The 24,737-nt window shown below is 55.5% G+C and overlaps 2 protein-coding genes and 1 long non-coding RNA gene across 4 annotated transcripts; 2 read left to right on the top strand and 1 right to left on the bottom strand.

Moving 5' to 3' along the window:
* Positions 1-5,880: 5,880 nt before the first annotated feature.
* LOC138844647 (uncharacterized) lies at positions 5,881-7,836 on the bottom strand. The gene is made up of 2 exons (XR_011380809.1): positions 7,422-7,836; positions 5,881-6,922 (listed from the first exon to the last, which is right to left on the bottom strand). It is a non-coding gene; the product is annotated as an uncharacterized lncRNA (long non-coding RNA).
* Positions 7,837-8,002: 166 nt separating this feature from the next.
* Positions 8,003-13,904, top strand: LRP10 (LDL receptor related protein 10). Of its 2 annotated transcripts, XM_002718061.5 has the most exons (7): positions 8,003-8,599; positions 8,947-8,991; positions 10,135-10,270; positions 10,978-11,168; positions 11,286-12,303; positions 12,600-12,729; positions 12,840-13,904. In XM_002718061.5, the coding sequence occupies exons 1-7, from the start codon at positions 8,566-8,568 to the stop codon at positions 13,425-13,427; spliced, it is 2,142 nt and encodes a 713-aa protein (XP_002718107.1). In that variant the 5' UTR covers positions 8,003-8,565; the 3' UTR covers positions 13,428-13,904. The 2 variants fall into 2 exon arrangements, with proteins under 2 accessions (XP_002718107.1, XP_069909995.1); XM_070053894.1 differs by lacking the exons at positions 8,003-8,599; positions 8,947-8,991 and adding an exon at positions 9,891-10,039.
* A 3,282-nt stretch (positions 13,905-17,186) lies between these two features.
* On the top strand, positions 17,187-24,399 carry REM2 (RRAD and GEM like GTPase 2). Its single transcript, XM_051822640.2, has 5 exons — positions 17,187-20,098; positions 21,282-21,623; positions 21,807-21,880; positions 22,938-23,145; positions 23,422-24,399. Exons 1-5 carry the CDS (start codon positions 19,996-19,998, stop codon positions 23,715-23,717), a joined length of 1,023 nt encoding a protein of 340 aa, XP_051678600.1. The 5' UTR covers positions 17,187-19,995; the 3' UTR covers positions 23,718-24,399.
* The last annotated feature ends 338 nt before the right edge of the window (positions 24,400-24,737 follow it).

The raw sequence follows: 24,737 nt of genomic DNA, 5'->3' as shown, positions 1-24,737 counted from the left end.
TTTGTCTCAAGCCAAAGGTTATAGGCACTGTCTGCATTCCTTCACGCTTCTTTCTGCATCCCAACCCAGGCTCTGACTGAAGCTGCCCCCAAAGCACCCTGAGGGCCCCCTTCTTCCCACCGCCCTCCCAGGGCCCTTCTCAGCCTTCTGTGGAGTTCAACCCCAGGTGCCTGGCTCTCTTTGTGTGTGTTCTGTGGAGGTAGCCACCTGCAACCTACCGGTGCCAGAGTTCCAGGGGGCACGGAGGGCCCCCGGCCAGGTCTGCCCCAAGTCAGCCCTCCAGCACCTAAAGCCAGGGGCAGGCCCCTTTAATTCCAGCTTCTGCCTTTCAGATTAGACAAACAAGCATCACTCTGCACTGCAGCCTGTCCAATATTTGCATCTATTTTACATAGCTTCTCTCTCTCTCACTAAAATTAAGCTTCTCTTTGGTTGAAGACTTTCTAGTTCCCTAAACAGCTCACCATCAGACATGGCTTCAAGACCTCTCAACACCCGTTCTTTCAGCCCTGGCTGTTGCAGCAATTTTGAGAGTGAACAGCAGATGGAAACTCTCTCTTTGTCTCTCCCTCTCACTCTGCTTGTCAGTTAAATAAAATAAATCTTTTAAAAATTAAATGCAGGAGCCAACATTGTGTCCTAGCAGGTAAAGCCACCACCTGCAGTGCCGGCATCCCATATGGGCGCCGGTTCAAGTCCTGGCTGCTCCACTTCCGATCCATCTTTCTGCTATGGCCTGGGAAAGCAGTGGAAGATGACCCAAGTCCTTGGGCCCCTGTACCTGCATGGGAGACCAGGAAGAAGCTCCTGGCTCCTGGCTTCAGATCAGCTCAGCTCTGGCCATTGCAGCCATTTGGGGAGTGAACCAGCGGATGGAAGACTCTCTCTGCCTCTTTGTAACTCTGCCTTTCAAATAAAATAAATAGACCTTTAAAAAAAGAATAAATATCTCTACTTATACTTTAAACTGAATAAACAGCTTTAAAAAATTTAATGCAATGGGGCCAGCACTGTGGCGTAGTGGGGACTAAACCTCTGCTTGCAGTGCCAGCATCCCATATAGGCTCCGATTCGAGTCTTGGCTGCTCCACATCCAATCCAGCTCTCTTCTATGGCCTGGGAAAGCAGTAGATGATGGCCCAAGTCCTTGGGACCCTGCACCAAGTGGGAGACCCAGAAGAAGCTCCTGGCTCCTGGCTTTGGATAGGCCCAGCTCCGGCCGTTGCGGCCATCTGGGGAATGAATCAACAAATAGAAGACCACTCTTTTATTCTAAAGGTAGATTGACAGAGAATGAGGGAAATACAGAGAGAGAGAGAGAGAGAGAGAGAGAGAGAGAGACTGAGCTTCCATCCACTGGTTCACTCTCTAAAGGCCCACAACATCTGGGGGTAGACCAGACTAAAGCCAAGAGCCCGGAACTCCATCCAGCTGGGAACCCAAGTACTTGGGCTCTCATTCTGCTGGTTCCCAGGTGCATTAGTAGTAAGCTGGATCAGAAGCATGGAGTAGCGGGGACTCAAGCCTACACTCCCATATGGGGTGTGGGTGTTCCACGCAGTGACTAAACCCACTGCACCACAATGCCCATCCCTATTCTGTATTTTAAGCCGTTGAAGTTTGGGGGTACTTTGTCATTCAGCAAAATATAACTAATATAGATTCGAGCACCAAAAGTGGTGTGTTTCTGTGGCAAATACTTAAAATGTGAGAGTTATTTGCAACAGGTCAAGAGCTGAAGCTGGAAAGACTAGAACTGTGTCAGTGAAAGTTGAAATGGCCTGGGATGGAGCAGGCATTGTGGCAGAGAGGTTAAGCCACAGTGCATCCTGCATGGAAGGGCCTGGGTTCAAGTCTTTTTTTTTTTTTTTTTTTGACAGGCAGAGTTGGAGAGAGAGAGAGAGAGAGAGAGAAAGGTCTTCCTTCTGTTGGTTCACCCTCCAAGTGGCCGCTACGGCTGGCGCTGTGCCGATCCAAAGCCAGGAGCCAGGTGCTTCCTCCTGGTCTCCCATGTAGGTGCAGGGCTCAAGCACTTGGGCCATCCTTCACTGCCTTCCCGGGCCACAGCAGAGAGCTGGACTGGAAGAGGAGCAACCGGGACAGAATCTGGCACCCCAACCAGGACTAGAACCCGGGGTGCCAGCGCCACAGGCAGAGGATTAGCCTAGTGAGCTGCGGCACCAGCCTGGGTTCAAGTCTTGACTTCACTTCTGATCCAGCTTTTTGCTCACATGCACACTAGGAGGCAGAAGTTATGGCTCAAGTACTTGGGCCCCTGCTCCTACATGTGACTTAGATGGAGTTCCAGGTAACTGGCTTTGGCCAGCGCAGCCCTAGCTATTAACAGTATTTAGGGAGTCAAGATATGGAAGATGTCTCTCTCTCTTTTTCTCTTTCTCTCTTGCTCTCTGTCACTCTGCCTTTCGAATAAATAGAACTTTAAAAAAAGAATGCTGAGGGGCCAGCGCTGTGGGGTAGCAGGTAAAGCCACTGCCCACAGTGCCAGCATCCCATATGGGCACCGGTTCAAGTCCCAGCTGCTCCACTTCCAATCCAGCCCTCTGTTATGGCCTGGGAATGCAGTGGAAAATGGCCCAAGTCTTTGGACCCTGCACCGGTGTGGGAGACCTGGAAGAAGCTCCTGGCTCCTGCCTTTGGATCTGTGCAGCTCTGGCTGTTACGGTCATCTGGGGAGTGAACCAATGGAAGGAAGACTTTTCTCTCTGTAATTCTGCCTTTCAAATAAATAAATAAACCTTTAAAAAAAAGAATACCAGAAAATGTTTTTAAAAATTTGAAAACCAAAATGCCTTGAAGTGACTGTGAGTAGAACCTGATGGCCTTTGGAGAGGCAGGCAGTGAAGATTCAAAAGAAGGGAGAAAAATGTTTTTGAAACTGGCAGAAAGAGGATCCTTCTTCTGCAGCAAGTTCAGCCAGGGCAGTTAGCCCGTAGCAACACGGAAAGGAGGAAATGTGGCTAATGAATGGAAATGCAGTTAAGGAGATTTGCATTAGAGCACTGAAGGTGACACGGCTTCGTTTATGCACTTACAGCAAAGTGTGAGAAGAGAGAGTTAGGTGGGGAAAACTACCGTTTAAAAGAAACCAGAAAGCTTTTGATTTTAACATTCCAGGCAGCAGATAATACTAAAATTTTCAAATGGCTTCCAGGAAAACAGCAAGTTTTCAGGATACTCTCAGGCAAACACAGTAGAAAGATGAAGCCAAGATTGACTGTTACATCACTTTTTGTTAGGATTGAATACATCCAGGGTAGTACTCTGAAAGCCAATTAGTCACCCAAGCGGACTTTTAAGAAACTTAAGGGGGCTGGCATTGTGGCTCAATGGGCTAAACTGCTTCTTGCAATTCCAGCATCCTGTATCAGAGTGCCGGTTCAAGTCCCAGCTGCTCCACTTCCAATCCAGCTCCCTGCTATTATGCCTAGGGAGGCAGCAGATGGTGGTCCAAGTACTTGGGCCCCTGTCACCCTTGTAGCAGACTAACACGGAGTTCTAGGCTCCCGGCGTTGGCCTGGCCCAGCCCTGACCACTGTGGCCATTTGGGGTATAAACCAACAGATGGAAATCTTGCTTGCTGTCTCTCTATCACTCTACCTTTTAAAAAACCAAAAAAGGAGATGGTGAGGTAGACCAGAGATTAGCACAGCAGGAAGCTGGAGAACAAGGAGGTGATGTTACAGGTGCCTAACAGCAGGCTACTTAACAGGAGTGGAACCATGGCAGGCACACACCTCCTGGGAGAGACAAAGCTAAAGCTGGGGGAATGGGGCTTAGCCTGGCTTCTCCTCCCTTCCAGTCGCCCACCAGTGTCACCTACTGGCAGAACCTAGCCCCAAGTCACTCACTCTGTAAAAGAGCACTGAACAGGAGACCACACAGGTGAACGAGCCGCATATTGCGCCTTCCCTCTTTGCATATTCACAAACCATCTGTTTCATAATCTATTCTAGCAATCAGCCAGGTGTTGAAGACCTTGTTCTGAAGATTCTAGAATCTATCACTTTGATTCAAGTCTTGGTTCTGGCACATGCTAATAGTTTGAGCTTGAGTAAGTTGTCCAAACTGTGACTCAAGTTTCCTCAATTATAAAACAAGGACACAAACAGCAACTGCTCCCAGAGGCATGGTAAGCTAATTATGTGAGTTAATTCGCATGAAGTACTTAGCACGGCATGCTGAGTACCCTGTATAAGTTAGGTATTTTCATTTTGAAAGCCAGACATCTATCCATTTTCCACTACTTCCATTATTTTTCTTCCTTTCTAAAAGATTTATTTATTTATTTTGAAAGTCAGAGTTACAGAGAAAGAGAGAGGGAGAGACAGAGAGAGAATCTTCCATCCACTGATTCACTCCCCAGATGGCCACAACAGCCAGCGCTGGGCCAGGCTGAAGCCAGGAGCTTCTTCTGGGTCTCCCATGTGGGTGGTGGGGGTCCAGATACTTGGGCCATCTTCTGATGCAGGGAGCTGGATCAGAAGTGGAGCAGCCGGGACTCGAACCAGCACTGATATGGGATGCTGGTGTCACAGGTAGTGAGTGGCTTTACCCACTATGTTGAAACACTGGTCCCTAAATTCTGTGTTTTGGGTTCCATTCCCAAGGTATCTCATTATGTATATGCAAATATGCCAAAATATGAAAAAAGTCTGAAAAGTGAAACATTTCTGGTGCCAAGCATTTTGCATAAGGGGTATTCAACCAGTAAATGGTGACTTCAACCCCTCTGGCTCTGGATGGAACATACATTGGGATCCTTTCTCACAGCTGTGTTCTGTCCATCTGTTGTTAGAGACCTCAGCAAGGCATGAAGCCATAGAGTTGGCCATAACAAGGCCCCTGGCTTCCTTCCGCTTGGACCTTGGTCCCACGCTCTGAGTCTCTCTGGATTCCCCACTGTTGCCTTCAAGGATTACCAAGGGACTCTGATTAGTACCCTGAGGGGGCCGCAAAGGGAATCAGGCCAGAGAGAACGGGGAACTTGCAAAGGTTTAAGCCCTAAAAGCAGTTGTGGAGGTTTTCATTAAGTGCTGGTTGTGTTGTCTGTGCCGGGCACCTGGCAGATGCTGAGAATTCTTCAGACTTCATTCAGTTCAGTCCCAAGGAGCTTACAACCCGTTTAGAAAGGGAGGTCAGCCACATAAGGGAGAAACACCAGACAGCCCCAGGGAGTCCGTGGGGGACGGGCTGTATGGGGGAGCAGGGACTTTGAGAAGGGAGCAGGAGAGGTGGTGGTGACATAGGAAGAGTGGCAGGTGGCTGGGAAAGGGAGGAGAGAGCCCTGCTGGGGGAAAATACAAAAAATGCACCAAAGGTCTAGATTGTTGGGAGCATTCATCATGAATGAAAATACTTTTTCATTCTCTGAATATTTGAGTGCTTTCCAAGTTCAAGGCACTGTAGTAGGCACTGGGGGTTATTATTTAAGAGTGAATTCAGGCCGGCGCCGTGGCTCACTTGGTGGCTAATCCTTCCCCTGCGGCACCAGCACCCAGAGTTCTAGTCCCAGTTAGGGTGCCAGGTACTAGTCCAGTTGCTCCTCTTCCAGTCCAGCTCTCTGCTATGGCCTGGGAAGGCAGCAGAGGATGGCCCAAGTGCTTGGGCCCTGCACCCGCATGGGAGACCGGGAGGAAGTACCTGGCTCCTGGCTTCCGATCGGTGCAGCACCGGCCGTGGCAGCCTTAGGGGAGTGAACCAACGGAAGGAAGACCTTTATCTCTGTCTCTCTCATTGTCTATAACTCTCTCTCTCTCACTGTCTAACTCTGCCTGGCAAAAAAAAAAAAAAAAAAAAAAAAAAAGAATTCAAACAAACAAACAAAAAAGAGTAAGAAGGAAATCAGAGGGGACCAAGGTGTTTACAATAAGTGTAGGTTTAATTAGTTTATTTTTAAATTTTTTTAGAAAATATTTATTTATTTGAAAGGCAGAGTTAGAGAGAGAGAGAGAGAGAGAGAGAAAGAGTATTCCATCTGCTGGTTCACTCCCCAGATGGCCACAATGGCCGGAGCTGCGCTGATCTGAAGCCAGGAGTCAGGAGTTTCTTCCCAGTCTCCCATGCAGGTGCAGGGGCTCAAGTACTTGGACCATCTTCTACTGCTTTCCCACACCATAGCAGAGAGCTGGATCGAAAGTGGAGCAGCAGGTGCCCATATGGGATGCTGGCATCACAGGCCAAGGCTTTAACCTGCTGTGCTACAGCGCTGGCCCCAAGGTTTAATTCATCTTTAACTATCCAAGGCCATATAAATCACATCCTAAACCATCAAGAATTTTTGGGAATGGGCCTGAGGAATGTTCTTAGATGTTTTTGAGGAATCATGAAAAATAATGGAAGGAGGCTGGCGTTGTGACACAGCCAGTGAAGCCACCACCTGTGACACCAGCATCCCCTGTCCTGGCTGCTCCACTTCCAAACCAGTTTCCTGCCTGGGAAAAGCATCCAGTGATGGCCCAAGTGCCTGTTCCCTTGTCAAGTGTGTGGGAGTCAGGGAAGAAGCTGTTGGCTCCAGGGAGTGAATCAAGGGATAGAAGATCTCTCTGTCTCTCTCTCTGTGTGACTCTGATTTTCAAATAAATAAATCTAAAAATAAAAAGTGGTTAGGCAACTTTAACAGCCACATTCATTTAAGGACACACATATACAACATTATTACATATACACATAGTGTTAAGATAATTCCATGCAGTATTTTAAATAATTGTGTGCATGAAACAAAGTTTCATGGTGTGGAATGTCCACTTGTGGCATCATCAATGACACACAAAAAATTTCAGATTTTGCGGCTGGTACTGTGGTGCATCGGGTTAAGCCGCCATCTGCAGCGCCGGGCATTCCATCTGGGTATGGGTTCGAGTCCTGGCTGCCCTGCTTCCAATCCAGCTTCCTGCTAATGTGCCTGGGAATAAAGCAGAAGATGGCTCAAGTCCTTGGGCCTCTGTACCCAAAGGAGACCCAGATGAAGCTTCTGGCTCCTGGCTTTGGGCCATTTGGGGAGTGAACCAGCAGATGGAAGATTCTGTCACTTCTCTCTCTGTAACTCTGAATTTCAAGTAAATAAAATAAGATAAATCTTTTTAAAATGTCCGATTTTGTAGCATTTTGGATTTGATGCTCAGCCTGAACCAGATCCTGGGCCAAACACTTGGAGCCTGAGCGTCCCTGTTTGCAAAATGGGAGTAGCAACAGTATCTGCCTCACAGAGGTGTCGCCGGTATTAAAGGAACAGACACCTATAAAGCTCTTCCCAAGTATGTCACAGAGGGATTACTTAGATTGGGGCCAGAAATGTGGGGAAAGCGTAAGAACCATCTGCTGTGAGTTGTTATTGTTTATTATCTATCAGTGCCACAGGAAGTGGGCAATCCCCACCCACACACAGCGCTCACCAGGCTCACCAGGCAAGGCGCCGGCTGCTCAAGCTGCATCCTCCCCCTCCGTGTCCACAACAACCTTCAGAGGGAGTTGCACTACCTTTCCGAGAAGCAGGAGAGGTTTCCTGATGTTTCCCAAGGTCACGTGACCAGCAAGTGGTGCCAGCACGTTGCTTCGCGTCTCCCCAGGGGGCGCGGAGATAAACAGTGGAGCCCAGCCCACGGGAAGCCTCAGCTTCCAGGGCAGGGGCGGGAATGATGAATAAACAAATCGTTACAATTCCGCGTGGCAACTGCTTCAATAAAGGCTCGCCACCAAAAGTGCTCTCGGGTCTCAGATCCTGGGACGAGAAAAGTACTGAGAGCTTAGGAGTCTGAAGCAAAAGCACGGCAGTTAAGGGACAAGCAGATGGCCTCGGACAACGCATTCCACCCGAAGGACCCAGCTACCCAGGCCCCAGAGTGCAGGCGGAGGCGGCCGGTCAAGGGCCAGTCGGACAAGTCCTGGCAGGGCCGGAAAGGGGTTAAGGCGAGCGTGTGGGCGGGGCGATCGCGTTGATTGGCAGGGGTGGGACCAGGCTCGTCACCCGCCCTCTCTACGCCCCAGCTCCTCCAACCCTCGGGCGGGCGGGGGTACAGCCTGGGCCGTGGCCAGGGCCGGGGAGCCGCGCCGAGCCGCGTCTCCCCCTCCCCGCGCTGCCCTGCCGCGTTCCGCGGGCTGGAGGCGCTGCAGAAGTTGAGCCGCGTCCGGCCGGTCCTGCGGGCTGACAGACGGCAAAGTTTGGCCCGAAGAGGAAGTGGCCTCCAGCCCCGGCAGGTGGCGGCCGAGCCTGGACAGGGGGCGGTCGCGGCCTGCTGGCCGGCGAAGGCGAGGGCGCGCCCCCAGCGCCCAGTCCCGCACTGAGTCCTGCGTCTTCGCGAGCCGGCCCCGGGAGAGAACGCGCGGCGACGGCCGGAGAAAACAACTCTGAAGTTGGTGAGAGGCACCGCCCCTGCACCCGGGCCGCCGCCGCCGCCTCCCCGCCCCCAGCCCTGGCATCCAGAGCGTCGGTCGAGTCTGGGCCATGCAGCCCCCTCGGGGAGGCTAGACGCCCGGCGCGCCGCCGCCTCCTCCCTACCGGGTAGACAAGGGCTCCTGGACTCTTCCTCCACCTCCAGACCGTCCGCGATGCTGCCGGCCACCTTCCTCCTCCTCCTCCTCGGTAAGAATCCCGCCAAGGCTACCCGGCCCCGGGGCTGTCACTGGACCCGGTCGCTCCAACTCGCCCGGGCCGGCGTTCCCAGCACCGCCAGTCCCTACCCCCCCAGGAAGTGCCCAGCCGGGAGTCCCGCTCAGCCCTCGTCCCCTCCGGGCCACCTGAGCTACCCCACAGGCCCTGCGGCCGGATCTCCCTTCGAGGCCACGCTCCGCAGCCTGCCCCCGCACCACTACCCCTTCCCATAAACTGCCCGGAAGTCCCGGATGGCTCCCTTTCCTCCCGGGGTTGCTCAGGTGAAGACAACTTCCAAGGGTGACTCGCTCTCCTGCCCTTTCTCTCTCCTCCTCTAGGAGGCGCTCTGGCTCACCCAGATCGGATCCTTTTCCCCAATCCCGGTGAGTGCAGGAAGCCCATGGGGCTCGGTGACCCTGGTCAGGAGGGGGCACCCAAGAGGAGGACTCGCTCTTCCCGGAATTCCAGCTGTCATAGAGTGGATACCGTCCATTCTTTACAGAGGGGGTACTGAGGCCCTGCGGGGGCCCTCCCTGGTAGCTGTTGTTCATTTTTTGTTCTTTTATGTTTTAATATTTATTAATTTATTTGAAATGCAGAGAGAAGGAGAGACAGAGAGAGAGAGATCTTTCATCAGCTCCCCAAATGTCTGCAATAGCCAAGGCTGGGCCAGGCAAAAGCCAGAAGCCAGTAACTATATCCAGGTCTCCCACATGGGGACAGGGGCCCAAGCACTTGGATCATCTTCCACTGCTTTCCCAGGCACATTAGCAGAGAACTGGGTCAGAAATGGAGCAGCCGGCATTCAAACTGGTGCCCATATGGGATGCCCGCACTGCAGGCAGAGGCTTAGCCCCTCACCTAGTAGGTTTTTTTTTTTTTTTTTTAAGATTTATTTATTTGAGAATCAGAGTTACACAAAGAGAGGAGAGGCAGAGAGAGAGAGAGAGAGAGAAAAGTCTTCCATCCGCTGGTTCACTCCCCAGTTGGCCGCAACAGCCGAGGCTGCGCTGATCCAAAGCCAGGAGCTTCTTCCAGGTCTCCCATGCAGGTGCAGGGGCCCAAGCACCTGGGCCATCTTCTACTGTTTTCCCAGGACACAGCAGAGAGCTGAACAAGAAGTGGAATGTCCGGGTCTCGAACTGGCGCCCATATGGGATGCTGGCGCTTCAGGCCAGGGCGTTAACCCATTGCGCCACAGCGCCTGCCCCACACCTAGTAGTTTTATGTACCATTGTCAGTTCTTTCTGGAATATCCATGCTTGACTTGCCTAGCCAGAATGTGGTCTCCCTGAGGGGAAGAGACGGCATTTCCTGCTCCTCCTGACCCTGTGGCTGGCGCACAGCAAACCTCAGAACTGTGGTGTGGTGACCGGTGAGGGGAAGCTCTGGACAGCGAGCAAGGGCCAGAGTGCTGTATCCAGGGTGCAGGTGTGCCTGGGTGCAATGCTGCTCGAAGACCTCAAGGCTGGGGAGGGGTGGGCTGTAAGGGCCTCTCCGCCAGTGTCCCGCTTTCCTCTCTCCAGCCTGTGAGGATCCCCCAGCCCTGCTCTTGGAGGTACAGGGCACCTTGCAGAGGCCCCTGAGTCGGGACAGCCGCGGCTCCCCTGTCAACTGCACCTGGCTCATCCTGGGCAGCAAGGAGCAGACTGTGACAGTCAGGTGAGAAGCAGACCAGATCCCTCCCCACCCCGCTGCGGGAGGAGTCCCCAGGCTCTGCTCCTCCATGCCGATGGGAGGAGTAGGATTGGGTGTGGCCATGGCCATCATCAAAGCTTGACCCATTTTGTTGCTAAGCAGGGTAAATTGGAGCTGGGTGGGGGTGGACATCAAGTGTGGGTCCTGGGCATTTCCAAAGGTCAACAGTCACTCTGGTAAAGGACCTGGGCTCAGGTTTGACTGTTCTGAGATGGACTCTGATCGCCTGACTGTTCTGAGATGTCTTTCATTCGATCACCTGCACGTCCCTGCCTGGGACTCAGAGCCATTCCTTCATTAGCTCAGAGCTGACCTCCGCCTCCCCAGATCTTTTAAGCCTTCCAAGTCTCCTCAGGCCCCTCTGACCCTGGCTCAGGGACTTGGGGTCCACGTTAAGTACCTGGCTATTTGCCTCTCATAGTTCACCTTCCACGAACTTGCCCAGAGAGGAGGAGGTGAGGAGAGAGGGCAGCCTGCACCGAGCCTGCTGGGTGCCCTGGGCCTCTGTTAGGACTCATGTGGTTAACCGAGTTTTCATTTGGCTGCTTGGAAAAGCAAGTGCATGTGCTGCTGGGAGCAGGAGGCGCCCAGTGGCACTGGGGGAGGAGGCAGCCAGCGGCGGTCAAGAACATCCCATGTCCTGACCCTCTCTCCCCGCCCAACTCCTGTAGGTTCCAGAAGTTGCACCTGGCCTGTGGCTCAGAGCGCTTAATCCTGCACTCCCCTCTCCAGCCACTGATCTCCCTGTGTGAGGCACCTGCCAGTCCTCTGCAGCTGCCAGGTGGCAACGTCACCATCACCTACAGCTATGCTGGGGCCAGGGCACCAGTAGGCCCGGGCTTTCTGCTCTCCTACAGCCAAGGTATGCCGGACAGGGGTATCGGACAGGCCACTGGAGCAGGCAGTGGAAGCCCCGGGGGGGAGGGGAAGATCGCAGTGACTCTAATGCCTCCAGCCCCTCTCCCTGGTGCCTCTGCAGATTGGCTGATGTGCCTGCAGGAGGAGTTCCAGTGCCTGAACCACCGCTGCGTGCCTGCTGCCCAGCGCTGCGATGGGGTCGATGCGTGTGGCGATGGCTCTGATGAGGCAGGTTGCAGCTCAGACCCCTTCCCTGGCCTGACCCCAGCCTCTGCCCCTACCCTGCCCTGTAATCTCACCTTGGAGGACTTCTACGGGGTCTTCTCCTCCCCGGGATACTCACACCTGGCCTCAGTCTCCCACCCCCAGTCCTGCCTCTGGCTGCTGGACCCCCACGATGGCCGGCGGCTTGCGGTGCGCTTCACGGCGCTGGACTTGGGCTATGGAGATGCAGTGCACGTGTATGATGGCGCCGGGCCCCCTGAGGCCCCCCGGCTACTGCGCAGTCTCACCCACTTGAACAATGGCAAGGCTGTCACCGTGGAGACCCTGTCTGGCCAGGCTGTCGTGGCCTACCACACGGTTGCTTGGAGCAGCGGCCGGGGCTTCAACGCCACCTACCACGTGCGAGGCTACTGCTTGCCTTGGGATCGGCCCTGCGGCCTAGGCTCTGGCCTAGGGGCCGGGGAAGGCCTGGGTGAGCGCTGCTACAGCGAGGCGCAGCGCTGTGACGGCTCGTGGGACTGTGCTGATGGCACAGATGAGGAGAACTGCCCGGGCTGCCCGCCCGGACATTACCCCTGTGGGGCTGCCGGCACCCCCAGTGCCACGGCCTGCTACCTGCCTGCTGACCGCTGCAACTACCAGACCTTCTGTGCTGACGGAGCAGACGAGAGGCGCTGCCGGCACTGCCAGCCTGGCAACTTCCGGTGCCGGGACGAGAAGTGCGTGTATGAGACATGGGTGTGCGATGGACAGCCAGACTGTGCCGACGGCAGCGATGAGTGGGACTGCTCCTACGCCCTGCCCCGCAAGGTCATTACGGCCGCCATCATCGGCAGCCTTGTGTGTGGGCTGCTGCTGGTCATCGCCCTGGGCTGCACCTGCAAGCTCTATGCCATTCGCACCCAGGAGTACAGGTCAGTGGGCGGGAGGCCGGCTGTGGAGCAGTGGGGACGGAGGGTGAGACGGGGCCTGTGCGGCTGCCGGAGACCCGGAGGGTACCCGCTTGGTGGGAGTTCCCTGGGACCGGTTTGTTGGTTGGCTGTTGGAAGGACAGCTCTTGGTCCTGAGAGCAGTCTCAAGGAAGGAAGGGAGGTCGGCTGACCACTGAGAAAGCCAGGGCTGCCCCAGCCCCGGTGTGGAGGGAAGAGGATGTCCAGGCTGGGGCAATGCTGGGAAGCGCCCGTGACCGAGAGCCCCTCATTCCTTCCAGCATCTTCGCCCCCCTCTCCCGGATGGAGGCCGAGATTGTGCAGCAGCAGGCGCCCCCTTCCTATGGGCAGCTCATTGCCCAGGGCGCCATCCCGCCTGTGGACGACTTCCCTACAGAGAACCCCAATGACGTAAGTCGTTCCCCCTAACCTGAGCACCTCCCCGTCGCACCCATGCTGAGGTCCCCGCCATCACCCAGCCCCTAGCCTCTGACTCTGATGTCTGCCTCCTCTCCTTGCAGAACTCGGTGCTGGGCAACCTGCGCTCTCTGCTGCAGATCCTGCGCCAGGATATGACTCCAGGGGGTGCCTCGGGAGCCCGCCGCCGCCAGCGGGGCCGCTCGGTGCGCCGCCTGGTGCGCCGCCTCCGCCGCTGGGGCCTGCTTCCTCGAGCCAACCCCCCAGCTCGGGCCCCTGAGACCAGATCCCAGGTGGCATCTCCCGCTGCTCCCCCTGAGGCCTTGGATGGCAGCGCGGGTCCAGCCCCAGAAGGCGGGGCAGTGGGTGGGCAGGATGGGGAGCAGGCACCCCCACTGCCTGTCAAGGCTCCTCTCCCAGCTGCCAGCACATCCCCAGCTCTCCCTCCTGCCCCCGAGGCCCCAGAGCCATTGCCCTCGGGGCCCCTGGAGCCATCGCTGTTGTCTGGAGTGGTGCAGGCCCTTCGAGGCCGCTTCCTGCCCAGTCTGCGGCCTCTGGGACCAACCTGGCCCCCGCCTGGGCCCCAGGCAGCAGTCCTGGCACCAGAGGATGAGGACGATGTGCTGCTGGTGCCGCTGGCTGAGCCCGGGGTCTGGGTGGTCGAGGCAGAGGATGAGCCGCTGCTTGCCTGAGGGGCCCTGGCTCAGCCCTTCTGCAGCAGCTCCTCTGTCCATGGGCTAGTGGAGATGGGGGCCTGCCATTGGCCTCATGTTCCCACTGTGACATTAGGTGTCCCTCAGGCAGGGAGAGGGCTCAGAGCCCCCTCTGAACACAACCAGAGACCACAGCCCCTGCACCACCACCCCCTCTCCATCCTCCCCCATTGAGCTGGCTATTGTTTCAAAGTAAAAGTGCTTCAAGGACCACAAGCCTGGGCACTGCACCCTTGCCAACCCTTACCCAGAAGTGGCCTTAAGCACCAGAATGCCAATTGCCTGGAGACCCTCTAGCCCTCACCGGGACGATTGGAGCAGGGCCTGAGGTTTTGCTAACTGCCATCCTTCCTCCAGGGCCTGGCTCACACAAAGAACACAAGAAATGCTTTTGTCCCATAGCTAGCTCATTGCCCAAGGTGTCAAAGTCAAAAATAAAGGAATCATAAATTTTAACGTTTTTGCAACTTTACCCTGCCTCTTTACCCTGCCTCTCCACCCTCCTCAGCTTTTGCTTGACTCGTCTGTTCATCCTGTGGAGGCTTTGCTCGGCCCTTCACCTCCTGTCCTTGCTGTTCCTCTGACAGCCACCCCACTCCTGAGTTGTATACCACTCAGAAGGTAAGAAGGTTCTGGAAACCCTAAGGACCAATTCTCTCCACCACCACTCACTGCCAGGGGCCCCCGAGCCTCCTTACTAACTGCCAGGCCAGTTGGGGCTTGCAAACAGCAGGGTCCCCATTGATGGAGTGATCCCAGAGCACAGATCTCGGGAGAAGACTGTCCCTGGTGGAACACAGGAGCCCTGACTCCTGCCCTTCATTCTCCACCCCCACCAGGCACTTGGAGGTCTGTCGTATGCATCACACATCAGCTGTCAGCCAGGATGCCTCAAAGCAGGCAAAGATGAGGGAAAGGTCACAAGCATTCAGGGTACAAAGGTGCTGGTGACACCATGGCCAAACATAGGAGTTCTCCCTTCTAGGGCCCAAACTGGATTCTAAAGAATGGTGTCAGCAATTGAAGAGAGCTGTGACTTCTAGGCAGGGTGAGAGTCCACAGGACAAGTCAGCTAAGGAGACGTGAGGGCTAGGGTGTGGGCTGGACCCTGGGCCTCCTGAGAAAAGGAAGCAGGAACACAGATAGTGGCCAGGGCTGAAGAGCTGGGGAAGGCGATGGGGGAGGGAATGGCCCATGAGAAATGTGGGCAAGGCCACAGAGCTGCCCTTGGGTATGAAAATGAATTCAGAGGATCTGGCAGTGACATGTTGGGGTGGGAGCAATGTCTCAGAAGCGAGCGGGAGACCCGGTCTCCCAGCAAGAGGCCACTTACGCTCTGCCCTCCCACCCTGGCTACCTGGCCTGGCCAGCCCCATGCCTCTGGTGGAGGGGCCCTGGCGAGTCCACCTGTCAGCATCCTCACATCCAGCACTAGTTGACACCATGTTTCTCTGTCCTTAATGAGTGAGAGCCAGGGCAGGCAACAGAGGGCTGGGGATCCAGGTGCACGGCTGGGGCCCTGGCATCTGGGCTCGGGGATGAGACTCCAGAGATAGGGGAGGGGCTCCAGGGAGCCTGGTTCTTGCTTACAGGTCTTCCTCTGGGGCCTCCTTCCCAAGTACACGTCAGGCCCAGGGACAAGCGTGAAGCAGGGAACGGTGACTTCCCTATCCCTGCCTCACCCTTCTCTTCCCCCTTGGCCACCTCAAAAACCCACAGCCTTGTAACTTCACTCCTTAGCTTGCTCCCTTAGCTTTTCCCTCCTGGGGGTGTTGGCACCTTGCAGTTGGGCCAGGACTGAAGGAGGAGGCATGTCCCGGTGGTGGCACGCTTCCCAGCGCTCTAGGGGGCACTTGGGGCAGAGTCCACTGGGGAGACTGTGCTTACAGAGGAGTGGGGCTGGAAGCAGCTCCTGTAGGTGCTGCGTGTGGGCTCTGGGATGCAAGCACAAACACTACTTGAGCCACCACGGTGAAGGCCCTGGTTGGTGGGAAGGAGGAAAGGGATGGTGCAGGCTGTACGGGCACTGGGGAGCAGTCGCTCAAGTTTATTTCCACCAGGATCCAAGGAAAAAGAAACATGGCAACTTAAGAAATCCTGTTAAAAAAGAAAAGAAAGAAATCCTGTTAAGACATACCACTCTCCAAGGTGCCCCGTCTCAGGGTGTGGGACCTCTGTGGGGGTTCTTGGCACAGAAGGGGAAGGTGTGCCCAGCTGAAATGGGGATTAGGCTGTGAGTGAGGTGACAGAAAGAACCAAAATACACTCCGTGAGCAAAGTTCTGGGCCTGAGCCAAGCAAACTCCAGGCTCTGGTGGGAGGGGAGGGGGTCCCCAGCCATACAGCCTGAGGCTGTGGGCCCACCAGGTCTGCTGGAGTTCCAGACCCTTCACCACATGCTGTCAGTGCTCACAGCGAAGGTGTGCTGTGGGCACTCTGTTCACAGGGTCAGAGCAGCAGCAGGGGAGGTACAGACTGGCCCAGTCTCTAGCAGGGTGGATTTCCACCTGGCGTGGTTCAGGTCCAGATCCCACCCTCTTGTCCCACTGTTGGCACAGGATCTCCCCTCCTGAGTGAGCCTGGTCATGGCCGGTGCACCGCAGAGGCCTCTTCCAGCCCCTCTTAGTGTGGGCACCTTGCAGCTGGGAGAAGGGGAGTTGTCCAAAGTGAAACCCAGGGCCGGTGCCGTGGCTCAACAGGCTAATCCTCCGCCTTGCGGCGCCGGCACACCGGGTTCTAGTCCCGGTCGGGGCGCCAGATTCTGTCACGGTTGCCCTTCTTCCAGGCCAGCTCTCTGCTGTGGCCCGGGAGTGCAGTGGAGGATGGCCCAAGTGCTTGGGCCCTGCACCCCATGGGAGACCAGGAGAAGCACCTGGCTCCTGCCTTCGGATCAGAGCAGTATGCCGGCCGCAGTGCACCGGCAGCAGTGGCCATTGGAGGGTGAACCAATGGCAAAAGGAAGACCTTTCTCTCTGTCTCTCTCTCTCTCTCTCACTGTCCACTCTGACTGTCAAAAATAAAAATAAAATTAAAAAAAAAAAAAAAAAAAACAAAGTGAAACCCAGTCTGCTCCTGTGGCCCATGGCTGGATGGAAGGTAGGCAGATGTCAGGGTAAGGAATTGGGGCTGGGGTCTACAGTCCCTGATTCACTCCTGGCAGGTTTTATGTGAATGAGTCCAAATATCTAGTGAATTTTTCTGATAAATAAAGCTCACTCCTTTACGATTTAAAATGCTTTAAAAACTCACAGCGGAAGGAGATAATTCTCAAATGTTATATTCATCTTCAGCATATGTGAAATATAAAATTTTCTGAATAGTTGAACATTAATAGAAACCAATGGCTTCTCTGCAGTAGTGCAGCTGTAACAGGTGGTGGTGGGGGTAGCCATTTGCCTTGATGCTAAATGACCTTAGACCACTTTAAGGATTTTATTTATTTGAGAGGCAGAATGACAGACAAATAGACCTCCACTGTCCACTCCCCAGCTGTCCACAATGGCCAGGACTGGGCTAGGTTGAAGCCAGGAGCTAGAAACTCGATCCAGGTCTCCCACGTGGCTAGCAGGATTACTTGAGCCAGTTCTTCAGCTGCAGAAAGCTGAAGGCAGGAGCAGAGCTAGATAATGAACCCAGCGCTCCAGCACAGGTCCAGGGCTTCCTAACTGGACTCTAGACTATTAGGCCAAATGCCAGCCCAGATGGACCTCTCCCCCACACACACACACACCTTTTTTTTTTTTTTTTTTTTGATTTACTTATTTTGAAAGTTAGAGCTACAGGCTACAGAGAGAAAGTTTGCATCTGCTGGTTCACTCCCCAGATGGCTACAATGGCCAGCACTGGGCCAGGCTGAAGCCAGGAGACAGGAGCTTCATCCTGGCCTCCCACATGGGTGGGAGGAAGGCAGAGTTAGACAGTGAGAGAGACAGAGAGAAAGGTCTTCCTTCTGTTGGTTTACCCCCCAAATGGCAGCTAAGGCCGACACGCTGCGCTGATCCAAAGCCAGGAACCAGGTGCTTCCTCCTGGTCTCCCATGCAGGTGCAGGGCCCAAGCACTTGGGCCATCCTCCACTGCCTTCCCGGGCCACAGCAGAGAGTTGGACTGGAAGAGGAGCAACTGGGACAGAATCCGGCGCCCCAACTGGGACTAGAACCTGGGTGCTGGGGCCACAGGCAGATGATTAACCAAGTGAGCCATAGCGCTGGCCCCAAAAGCATGGTTGTTTTTTGTTGTTGCTGTTTGTGGTGTTGCCTCTTTCCTATCTGGGGTCACTTACTGCTGTAAATGTGTACATTTTTTTTAAATTTATTTATTTGAAAGGCAGAATTACAGAGAAAGGGAAAGACAGAGAGCGAGAGAAATCTTCCAACCCCTGGTTTACTCCCCAGATGGCTACAATGGCTGGACCTGAGACAGTCAGAAGCCAGGAGCTTCTTCCAGATCTCCCACATGGGTGGCAGGTGCCCATACACTTGGGCCATCCTCAACTGCTTTCTCAGGCACATTAGCAGGGATCAAAAGTGGAGCAGCCAGAACTTGAACCTGCACACATATGGGACGTTGGCGTCCCAGGCAGCAGCTTTACCTGCTCTGCCATATGCCAGCCCCCGCAGTCCACTCTTGATGCCTTCAGTGCCTGACCCATTTCCCTGTTTGACATGGCTTTTTGCCTTCTTTACTGACAAAATAAAGACCAGGTGGGATGAGCCTTTAATGCAATCCAAACTAACCCTGTGTCAGTTTCCTTCTCTGCCCCATCTTGGATGATGAACTGAACTTCCTCTTTTCAGGTTTAAACTCTCCTTGTGTGGCTGCTATAACATCTAGAAGCTAAGGATTTCTCAATTTTCCTTTTTTGTCTTGCTTAAGTGTCTTTTTTTTAAAGGTATATTTTATTTATTTGAAAGCTAGAGTTACAGAGAGAGGTAGAGACACAGAGAGAGAGGTCTTCCATCTGCTGGTTCACTCCCAGATGGCCACAACTTTCGGAGCTGAGCTGATCCGAAGTCAGGAGCCAGGAGCTTCTTCCTGATCTCCCACGTGGATGCAGGGGCCCAAGGACTTGGGCCATCTTCTACTGCTTTCCCAGGCCATAGCAGAGAGCTGGATCAGAAGTGGAGCAGCCGGGACTCAAACAGGAGCCCATATGGGATGCTGGTGCTGTAGGCGGCTTTACTCGCTACGCCCAGTGCCAGCCCCCATAAATGTGCTTCTGATCTATTAGTACAGGAACACACGTAGACAAATAAACTTGGGAATACAGGATCAGTAGGCAGTAATTGAAGGCTGGAGAAGCCCCCTGATCAGTGAAGTGCATGCCTGTTTCAGCTGCTGAGGGGTCCTCCCTGCTTCCCCGACTCCATTACCTCATCGTTGACCTCCAGATGAGTGGAGGGTCTGCCCAGAATTCCCAAGATTGCTGTTTGCTTCTTCCACTGGAAAAGTCCACCAAGGATTGCAATATACATTGTTCCCAGTAATAGGAGACACAGAAAGCAGCACAGTGTAGATATGAAAAGAATCTTGGGCTTGGAGAGATCTAGGTGAGAAACGTTGTGTCCCCATTCTCCCTTGGCATGATTGCCCCCCACCTGCCCCTCTGCACCTAAGGGTCTCCTGGAAGAAAGGAGAAAGTGCAGAAGTGCTTAGCATAACACCTGGCCAAATGGGGTGAGAGAGGGAAGGACATCAAACCTGTGCTTGGGTGCCCGCCCGTGGGTGTCAGGAGAAGACTGGGGCGTGGGAACCTCCTGGGAAAGGGAACTTGAACTACAAGGCACAGCAAAGGAGGCCGCCTATCGGGGCCTTTCCCTGCTCTATCCTGGGCTTGGTGGGCCGGGCAGAGGGGCGGGGACACTGAAGGAGTCCCTGCGAAGGTTTACACCTTGAACCTAGTGCCCAAATGCAGCTGCCCAAAGAAAGCAGCCTTGTCCCGAGAGCCCCGCGCTCTAGAGCCAGGCTGGGAAATGGACGCTTTGGTGGCTACTAGCCCCGAAGAGGCAGGGTGGCTGGCCCTCTGTCCCTGCATCTTTTTGGCCTGTTTGTCTTCCAGATCAGCATGTAGTCATTCTGCCTCTCACCCTTCTTTCTGGGCACTGGGCACCCACTGTGGTCTGGACGCTGGGCCAGGGGGCTGGAAAAGCAGAGGCAATGATGCCTAGTTCTGGCTCCTGAAGACAGTCCCCTGGCTCCACTGGGTGCCTGCCCCCTGCTTCCTCAGCTTCCTCACCCACAGACACCTCTCAGAATCCTGGGCCCTCCGCGCCTTCCCCGGGTGGGCTCCGGGCTCTGCTCCGCAGTGTGTATGCTCCCAGGGGGAAAGCGACACAAAGGAAAAGGAGGGAGGGTGGAGAGGAGGGAATCCCGCTGACGTCACTGCTTATTAGCATGTGTGACTTCATCAGGGGGCGGGGCCATTTCCCCAGGTGTCTGGGGGGAGGGCATGTGTGTGGGGGGGTGGCATTTAAAGCGAAAAGCTGACAGTGCCGCTGAGTGAAGCAGCGGCTGCCGCGAGCCGCTGGGCTGCACACACACACGCACACCGATGCACACGGACCTCGACACCGACATGGACACGGACACAGAAACCACAGCACTCTGTCCCTCCGGCAGCCACAAGGCCTCCCCACCAGGGACACCCACACCAGGTGAGGGCTAACCTGGGCAGGCTGCGGCTGAGGGCTTGCGGGTGGGAGCTGAAGCCCCGTTGGCGATGTCAGAACTGGGGGTTCCATCAGCAGGGGGAAAGGGCAAGTCAGGATGTGGAGAAGACCCCAGCTCACGCAAGGATTGGGGCTGGGCGGGGTGGAGCAGGAGACTGCCTAAGTGTCCCCTCCCCCATCACTCCCAGGGCTTTGCTTGAGAAACTCGTACCTGGCCCCTGGGTCAACCTCATTCCCAAGAGGCTGGGACAGGCAGCAGAGAAGGGAGGAAGGACCGAGGCAGCCCCCAAGCCTGGGAATCCCGGGCGGGTGGGGGGCTGCCCCGGGGACCTGTTGTCAGGGTTTCTCCTGGCTCCTGCAGGCCCTGGCTGCCAGCCAAGTATTGATCTGGGCTATTTCCAGCCTCTCGCCAGCCCCCTTTGTTGTGTCTGTTGTTTCTCCTGCGGTTACCCTGACCCGCGCATTGTCACTCTCCCTCTCGCTCACACACACACTCTCTGTGTCTGCCTCTCCACAAACACCATCTTCTCTCCCACTCACAGGGACAGCCAGGGACACAGAGCAGTCTCACGTACACCTGTGCACTGGGGACACTTGCCCGGGGGGCCCAGGGTTGGAGCACCACCCTCACGCCCACTCTGTCTCCCAGAGCAAAGGCCCTGCCCTGGGAGCAGGCTCGCCACAAAGTTTTTGAGTCTGCCAGTGCCTACTCCCCAGAACCTGGGCATGGCTTCAGCTTCTCATCCCCTCAGTCTCTCCTCAATCTGCATCACTGGGCGGGGGGAGCAGGAGGAGACAGAGGGCCTCTTCGTAGAAGGAGGGGCAGCCGCCACCCCCACAAAGCAGGGCAGGAGGGCTAGGCTGAGGTCGTGCCTGCATTGTCAGTGTAAAGCGTGAGTGGGTGTGTGAGCCTGCACACGACTGCCTCTCCTGCACGGGCCCTGTTTTGAACAGGTTGTGGCTGGGACTGCACGGGGGGAGCCACCCTGTCAGCTCTCGCCAGTTCAGGTTTCTGGAGGAGTTTAGTGTAAGGGTCAGATTCCCAGTCCCTCCAGGCCATTGTAGGGTAGGTGTGGCTGCGCCCGCGAAGCTGGACGGAGCCCTCTGCAGATGACTGGGCATATCCTGCTCATAGCTTCCTTTTCTTTGCCCTGTCTCCTACGCTCAGAAGCAGATGCTACACTGCTGAAGAAACCAGAGAAACTGCTGGCAGGGCTGGCCCGGGGCGGGCCCCCCTCTGCCCCTGGGGTCCCCAGGAGGAGAGGCAGTATGCCCGTGCCCTACAAGCACCAGCTGCGGCGGGCCCAAGCTGTGGATGAACTTGACTGGCCAACCCAGGCTTCATCCTCCGGCTCCTCCGATTCCTTGGGCTCAGGGGATGCGGGCTCTGCCCCAAAAGACGGCATCTTCAAGATCATGCTGGTGGGGGAGAGCGGCGTGGGCAAGAGCACCCTAGCAGGCACTTTCGGTGGTCTCCAGGGAGACAGCGCTCACGAGCTGGAGAACCCAGGTATTGGGGGAGCCCTGTAGGGGCTCTGGGGCCCTGGGCAAGGATGGAAGTGCTGGTGGCACGAGGCCTTCCCATGCTTTCTGCGGCAGCTTCCTGGAGGGGGTCCTGGGGCTGGGGCCCAGGTCTCACAAGTGTTGGGGAGCTTCCTGATGGACTTCATTTCCTCTCCCTATGTCCCTACAGAGGACACCTATGAGCGACGCATCACGGTGGATAAGGAAGAAGTGACTCTAGTTGTTTATGACATCTGGGAACAGGTGAGAACCAAGAAGTGGCTGTAAGCGGGTGATGAAGCCAGAACCGGCTCCAGGCTGGTGGGACTGCAGGCTCTTGTTTCCACACACTCTGGAACCTGACCCTCCATTCCCGCCATCCCAGAGCTCAAAGGCCCACACCAATGTGTGGCCGGCCGGTGGCCATAGGAACCATTGTCTTTTTGAACTAGAGGAAAGTTAGGATCTGGATTTGGCAAGCCCTGCAGCTTCGAGCCAGGCTTCTCACCCTGAACTTGATCCTTTCATAAATTTTTCAGCTTAGAAGAGTCTGAAGTGACAGTTCAGGAGCCCAAGGCTCTGGAGTGTCAATGAAGTGGAAAAAAAAGAGGGGAGGGGAGGCTTTAGCATATTTGGAGATAAAAGATACTATGTAGAAATGAGAGGCCAGATTACATATCCTTGAATAGCTTTTTTTTTTTTTTTTTTCATTTTTTGACAGGCAGAGTGGACAAGTGAGAGAGAGAGACAGAAAGAAAGGTCTTCCTTTGCCGTTGGTTCACCCTCCAATGGCCGCCGCGGCCGGCGCGCTGCGGCCGGTGCACCGCGCTGATCCGATGGCAGGAGCCAGGTACTTATCCTGGTCTCCCATGGGGTGCAGGGCCCAAGCACTTGAGCCATCCTCCACTGCACTCCCGGGCCACAGCAGAGAGCTGGCCTGGAAGAGGGGCAACCGGCAGAATCTGGCGCCCCGACCGGGACTAGAACCCGGTGTGCCGGCGCCGCAAGACGGAGGATTAGCCTACTGAGCCGTGGCACTGGCCTGAATACATTGTTTTGAATCCTGAGCTTAAGCACAAGCAGGCAGGATGGCTGCCCTAGCCTAGGATCCACTGTCTCCTTCCTCAGGCAAGGCCTGCGTTACTAACTTCTGTCCACTTTACAAACACAGCCTGGGCAGGATGATGCAGCCTTTATGTAGCTCTGCCCTAAGCAGGAGGCTTCTCTCACAGGCCTGTTCCTCGCCTTCAAGAAGTATGTGCCCCAACAGGATCTTTCATGCCTGCAGCCCTAACGCCTCTGCCTCTCTGCCTGCCTGCAGGGGGATGCAGGGGGGTGGCTGCGGGACCACTGTCTCCAGACCGGGGATGCCTTTCTCATCGTCTTCTCAGTCACCGACCGGAGAAGTTTCTCCAAAGTTCCAGAGACCCTCCTTCGGCTGCGGGCTGGGAGGCCCCACCACGACCTCCCGGTCATCCTCGTGGGAAACAAGAGCGACCTGGCCCGCTCCAGGGAGGTGTCACTGGAGGGTGTGTATCCCACACGTGCAACCCCCTCCCCACCCCGGGGACCTCGCCATTCCAAATCCCTTCTTCTCCCAAGCTCATCTGCATTTTGGCCCACTCCTGGGGCCCTGAGAATCCCTTCTCACTGCCCCTCATCTCTCCTGCAAGACCCCTTTCTCACTCGCTTCGCACCTGCACCACCCCACCCATATGATCCCAGCCTTGTTTGCTCAGTCCCCGCATGCCCTCGCCCATGGCCTGGTTTGGCGGGCGGTCGCGTGAGCCTGTCCCTTCCCGCAGAGGGCCGCCACCTGGCCGGGACGCTGAGCTGCAAGCACATCGAGACGTCGGCGGCGCTGCACCACAACACCAGGGAACTCTTCGAGGGCGCCGTGCGCCAGATCCGGCTGCGGCGGGGCCGCGGCCGGGCGGGGGGCCAGCAGTCCGAGTCCGGCAGCCCGGAGGGCCCGGCGCCGCCCGCACGCCGCGAGAGTCTCACCAAGAAGGCCAAGCGCTTCCTCGCCAACCTGGTGCCACGCAACGCCAAGTTCTTCAAGCAGCGCTCCAGGTCGTGTCACGACCTCTCCGTGCTCTGAGCCGCTGTCGCCATGGCCACCGCAGTCGCCATGGCCACCGTCCGCTCGCCCCCTCGCCCCGCCCCGCCCGGCTCCCTCGGTGGAGGCCGTCCAGAAAACCAAAAACCCCAGGCGCCCACACCCACGCCACCTGGCCTTCCGCGGACACCCTGCGGCCCCTCACCGCGGAGGGGTGGGCTTGGTGGGTCAGAATGCAAAATGGTTCTGCAGTGGTTCTTTTATTAACTCAAGCTTGGCCACCTCTCCTCTAAGCAAACAAAAGAAAAAAAAAGAGAGAACTGGAAAAGTGCTTTGTGGACTCCTAGCTGGAGTTTACTTCCTTTATACTCTGCGTGAATATGCCTCACCTTTAAGGGATTCTTAAAGGTACTGACACGGAGACCCTCCTTCCAGAGACCTCTGGAAACGCTCTAGCTCTTATCTGCCACTCTTGTCCACTTTGCCTTTAAGAAGTTTTTAAAGGCAGGAGCCTGTAAGCTTATTCTTTTGATTTGAGTCTATGGTGTACCAGGCCACCATGGCCCTTCCTCTTTAAGGCTATTAAAGGTAAGGTGTGGACAGACTTTCTGCCTTCTGATGCCAGCAGTGAAGAGCTGAGCGGTGGTTAACCCCTTTGGCCAGGGCCCAGGAGGCACCAGCAAGGGGCTACCCTTTCCCTTTTCAATAAAGAATTTTTCTACTGCATCTGTTCACTTTGAGTCTGTTCTCAGAGCCTCTAGGGAAGAGATGAGTGTAGATGGAGATTGCTGTTACAGACAAGAAAACTCAGGGAGACTTTGGAAATGACAGGGTCCTGGCGTGGTCCAGATAACCCTGTCTGCCTTGTCCAGTGGTCCTGGAGAGGAACAGGGACCTGCTACAAATAGTTTAGTAACTTAGTGACACAGTGCCCAGACTTGGCGTCTCAGCTCCTCCTCCCACCTTATCCTGTAAGGAGCAGGCCAGAGGCTGCATTTAACTCTCAGGTCTACTCAGGGGCTGAGGACCTAGGCTGGTCCACCCTGGGGTCCGTATTCACAG

The sequence above is a fragment of the Oryctolagus cuniculus genome, chromosome 12 (genome assembly GCF_964237555.1).
Source record: "Oryctolagus cuniculus chromosome 12, mOryCun1.1, whole genome shotgun sequence".
NCBI classification, from domain to species: Eukaryota; Metazoa; Chordata; class Mammalia; order Lagomorpha; family Leporidae; genus Oryctolagus; species Oryctolagus cuniculus.
This window is presented reverse-complemented; position numbering and strand designations above follow the sequence as displayed.

Excerpts from the sequence above, each read along its gene's own strand:
- LRP10 (XM_002718061.5), top strand. The coding sequence starts at position 8,566 with ATGCTGCCGGCCACCTTCCTCCTCCTCCTCCTCG. Across the intron at positions 10,271-10,977 it reads GAGCAGACTGTGACAGTCAG|GTTCCAGAAGTTGCACCTGG; the intron begins GTGAGAAGCAGA and ends CAACTCCTGTAG. Across the intron at positions 12,304-12,599 it reads ATTCGCACCCAGGAGTACAG|CATCTTCGCCCCCCTCTCCC; the intron begins GTCAGTGGGCGG and ends CATTCCTTCCAG.
- REM2 (XM_051822640.2), top strand. The coding sequence starts at position 19,996 with ATGCACACGGACCTCGACACCGACATGGACACGGACACAGAAACCACA. Across the intron at positions 20,099-21,281 it reads ACCAGGGACACCCACACCAG|AAGCAGATGCTACACTGCTG; the intron begins GTGAGGGCTAAC and ends TCCTACGCTCAG. Across the intron at positions 21,624-21,806 it reads TCACGAGCTGGAGAACCCAG|AGGACACCTATGAGCGACGC; the intron begins GTATTGGGGGAG and ends ATGTCCCTACAG.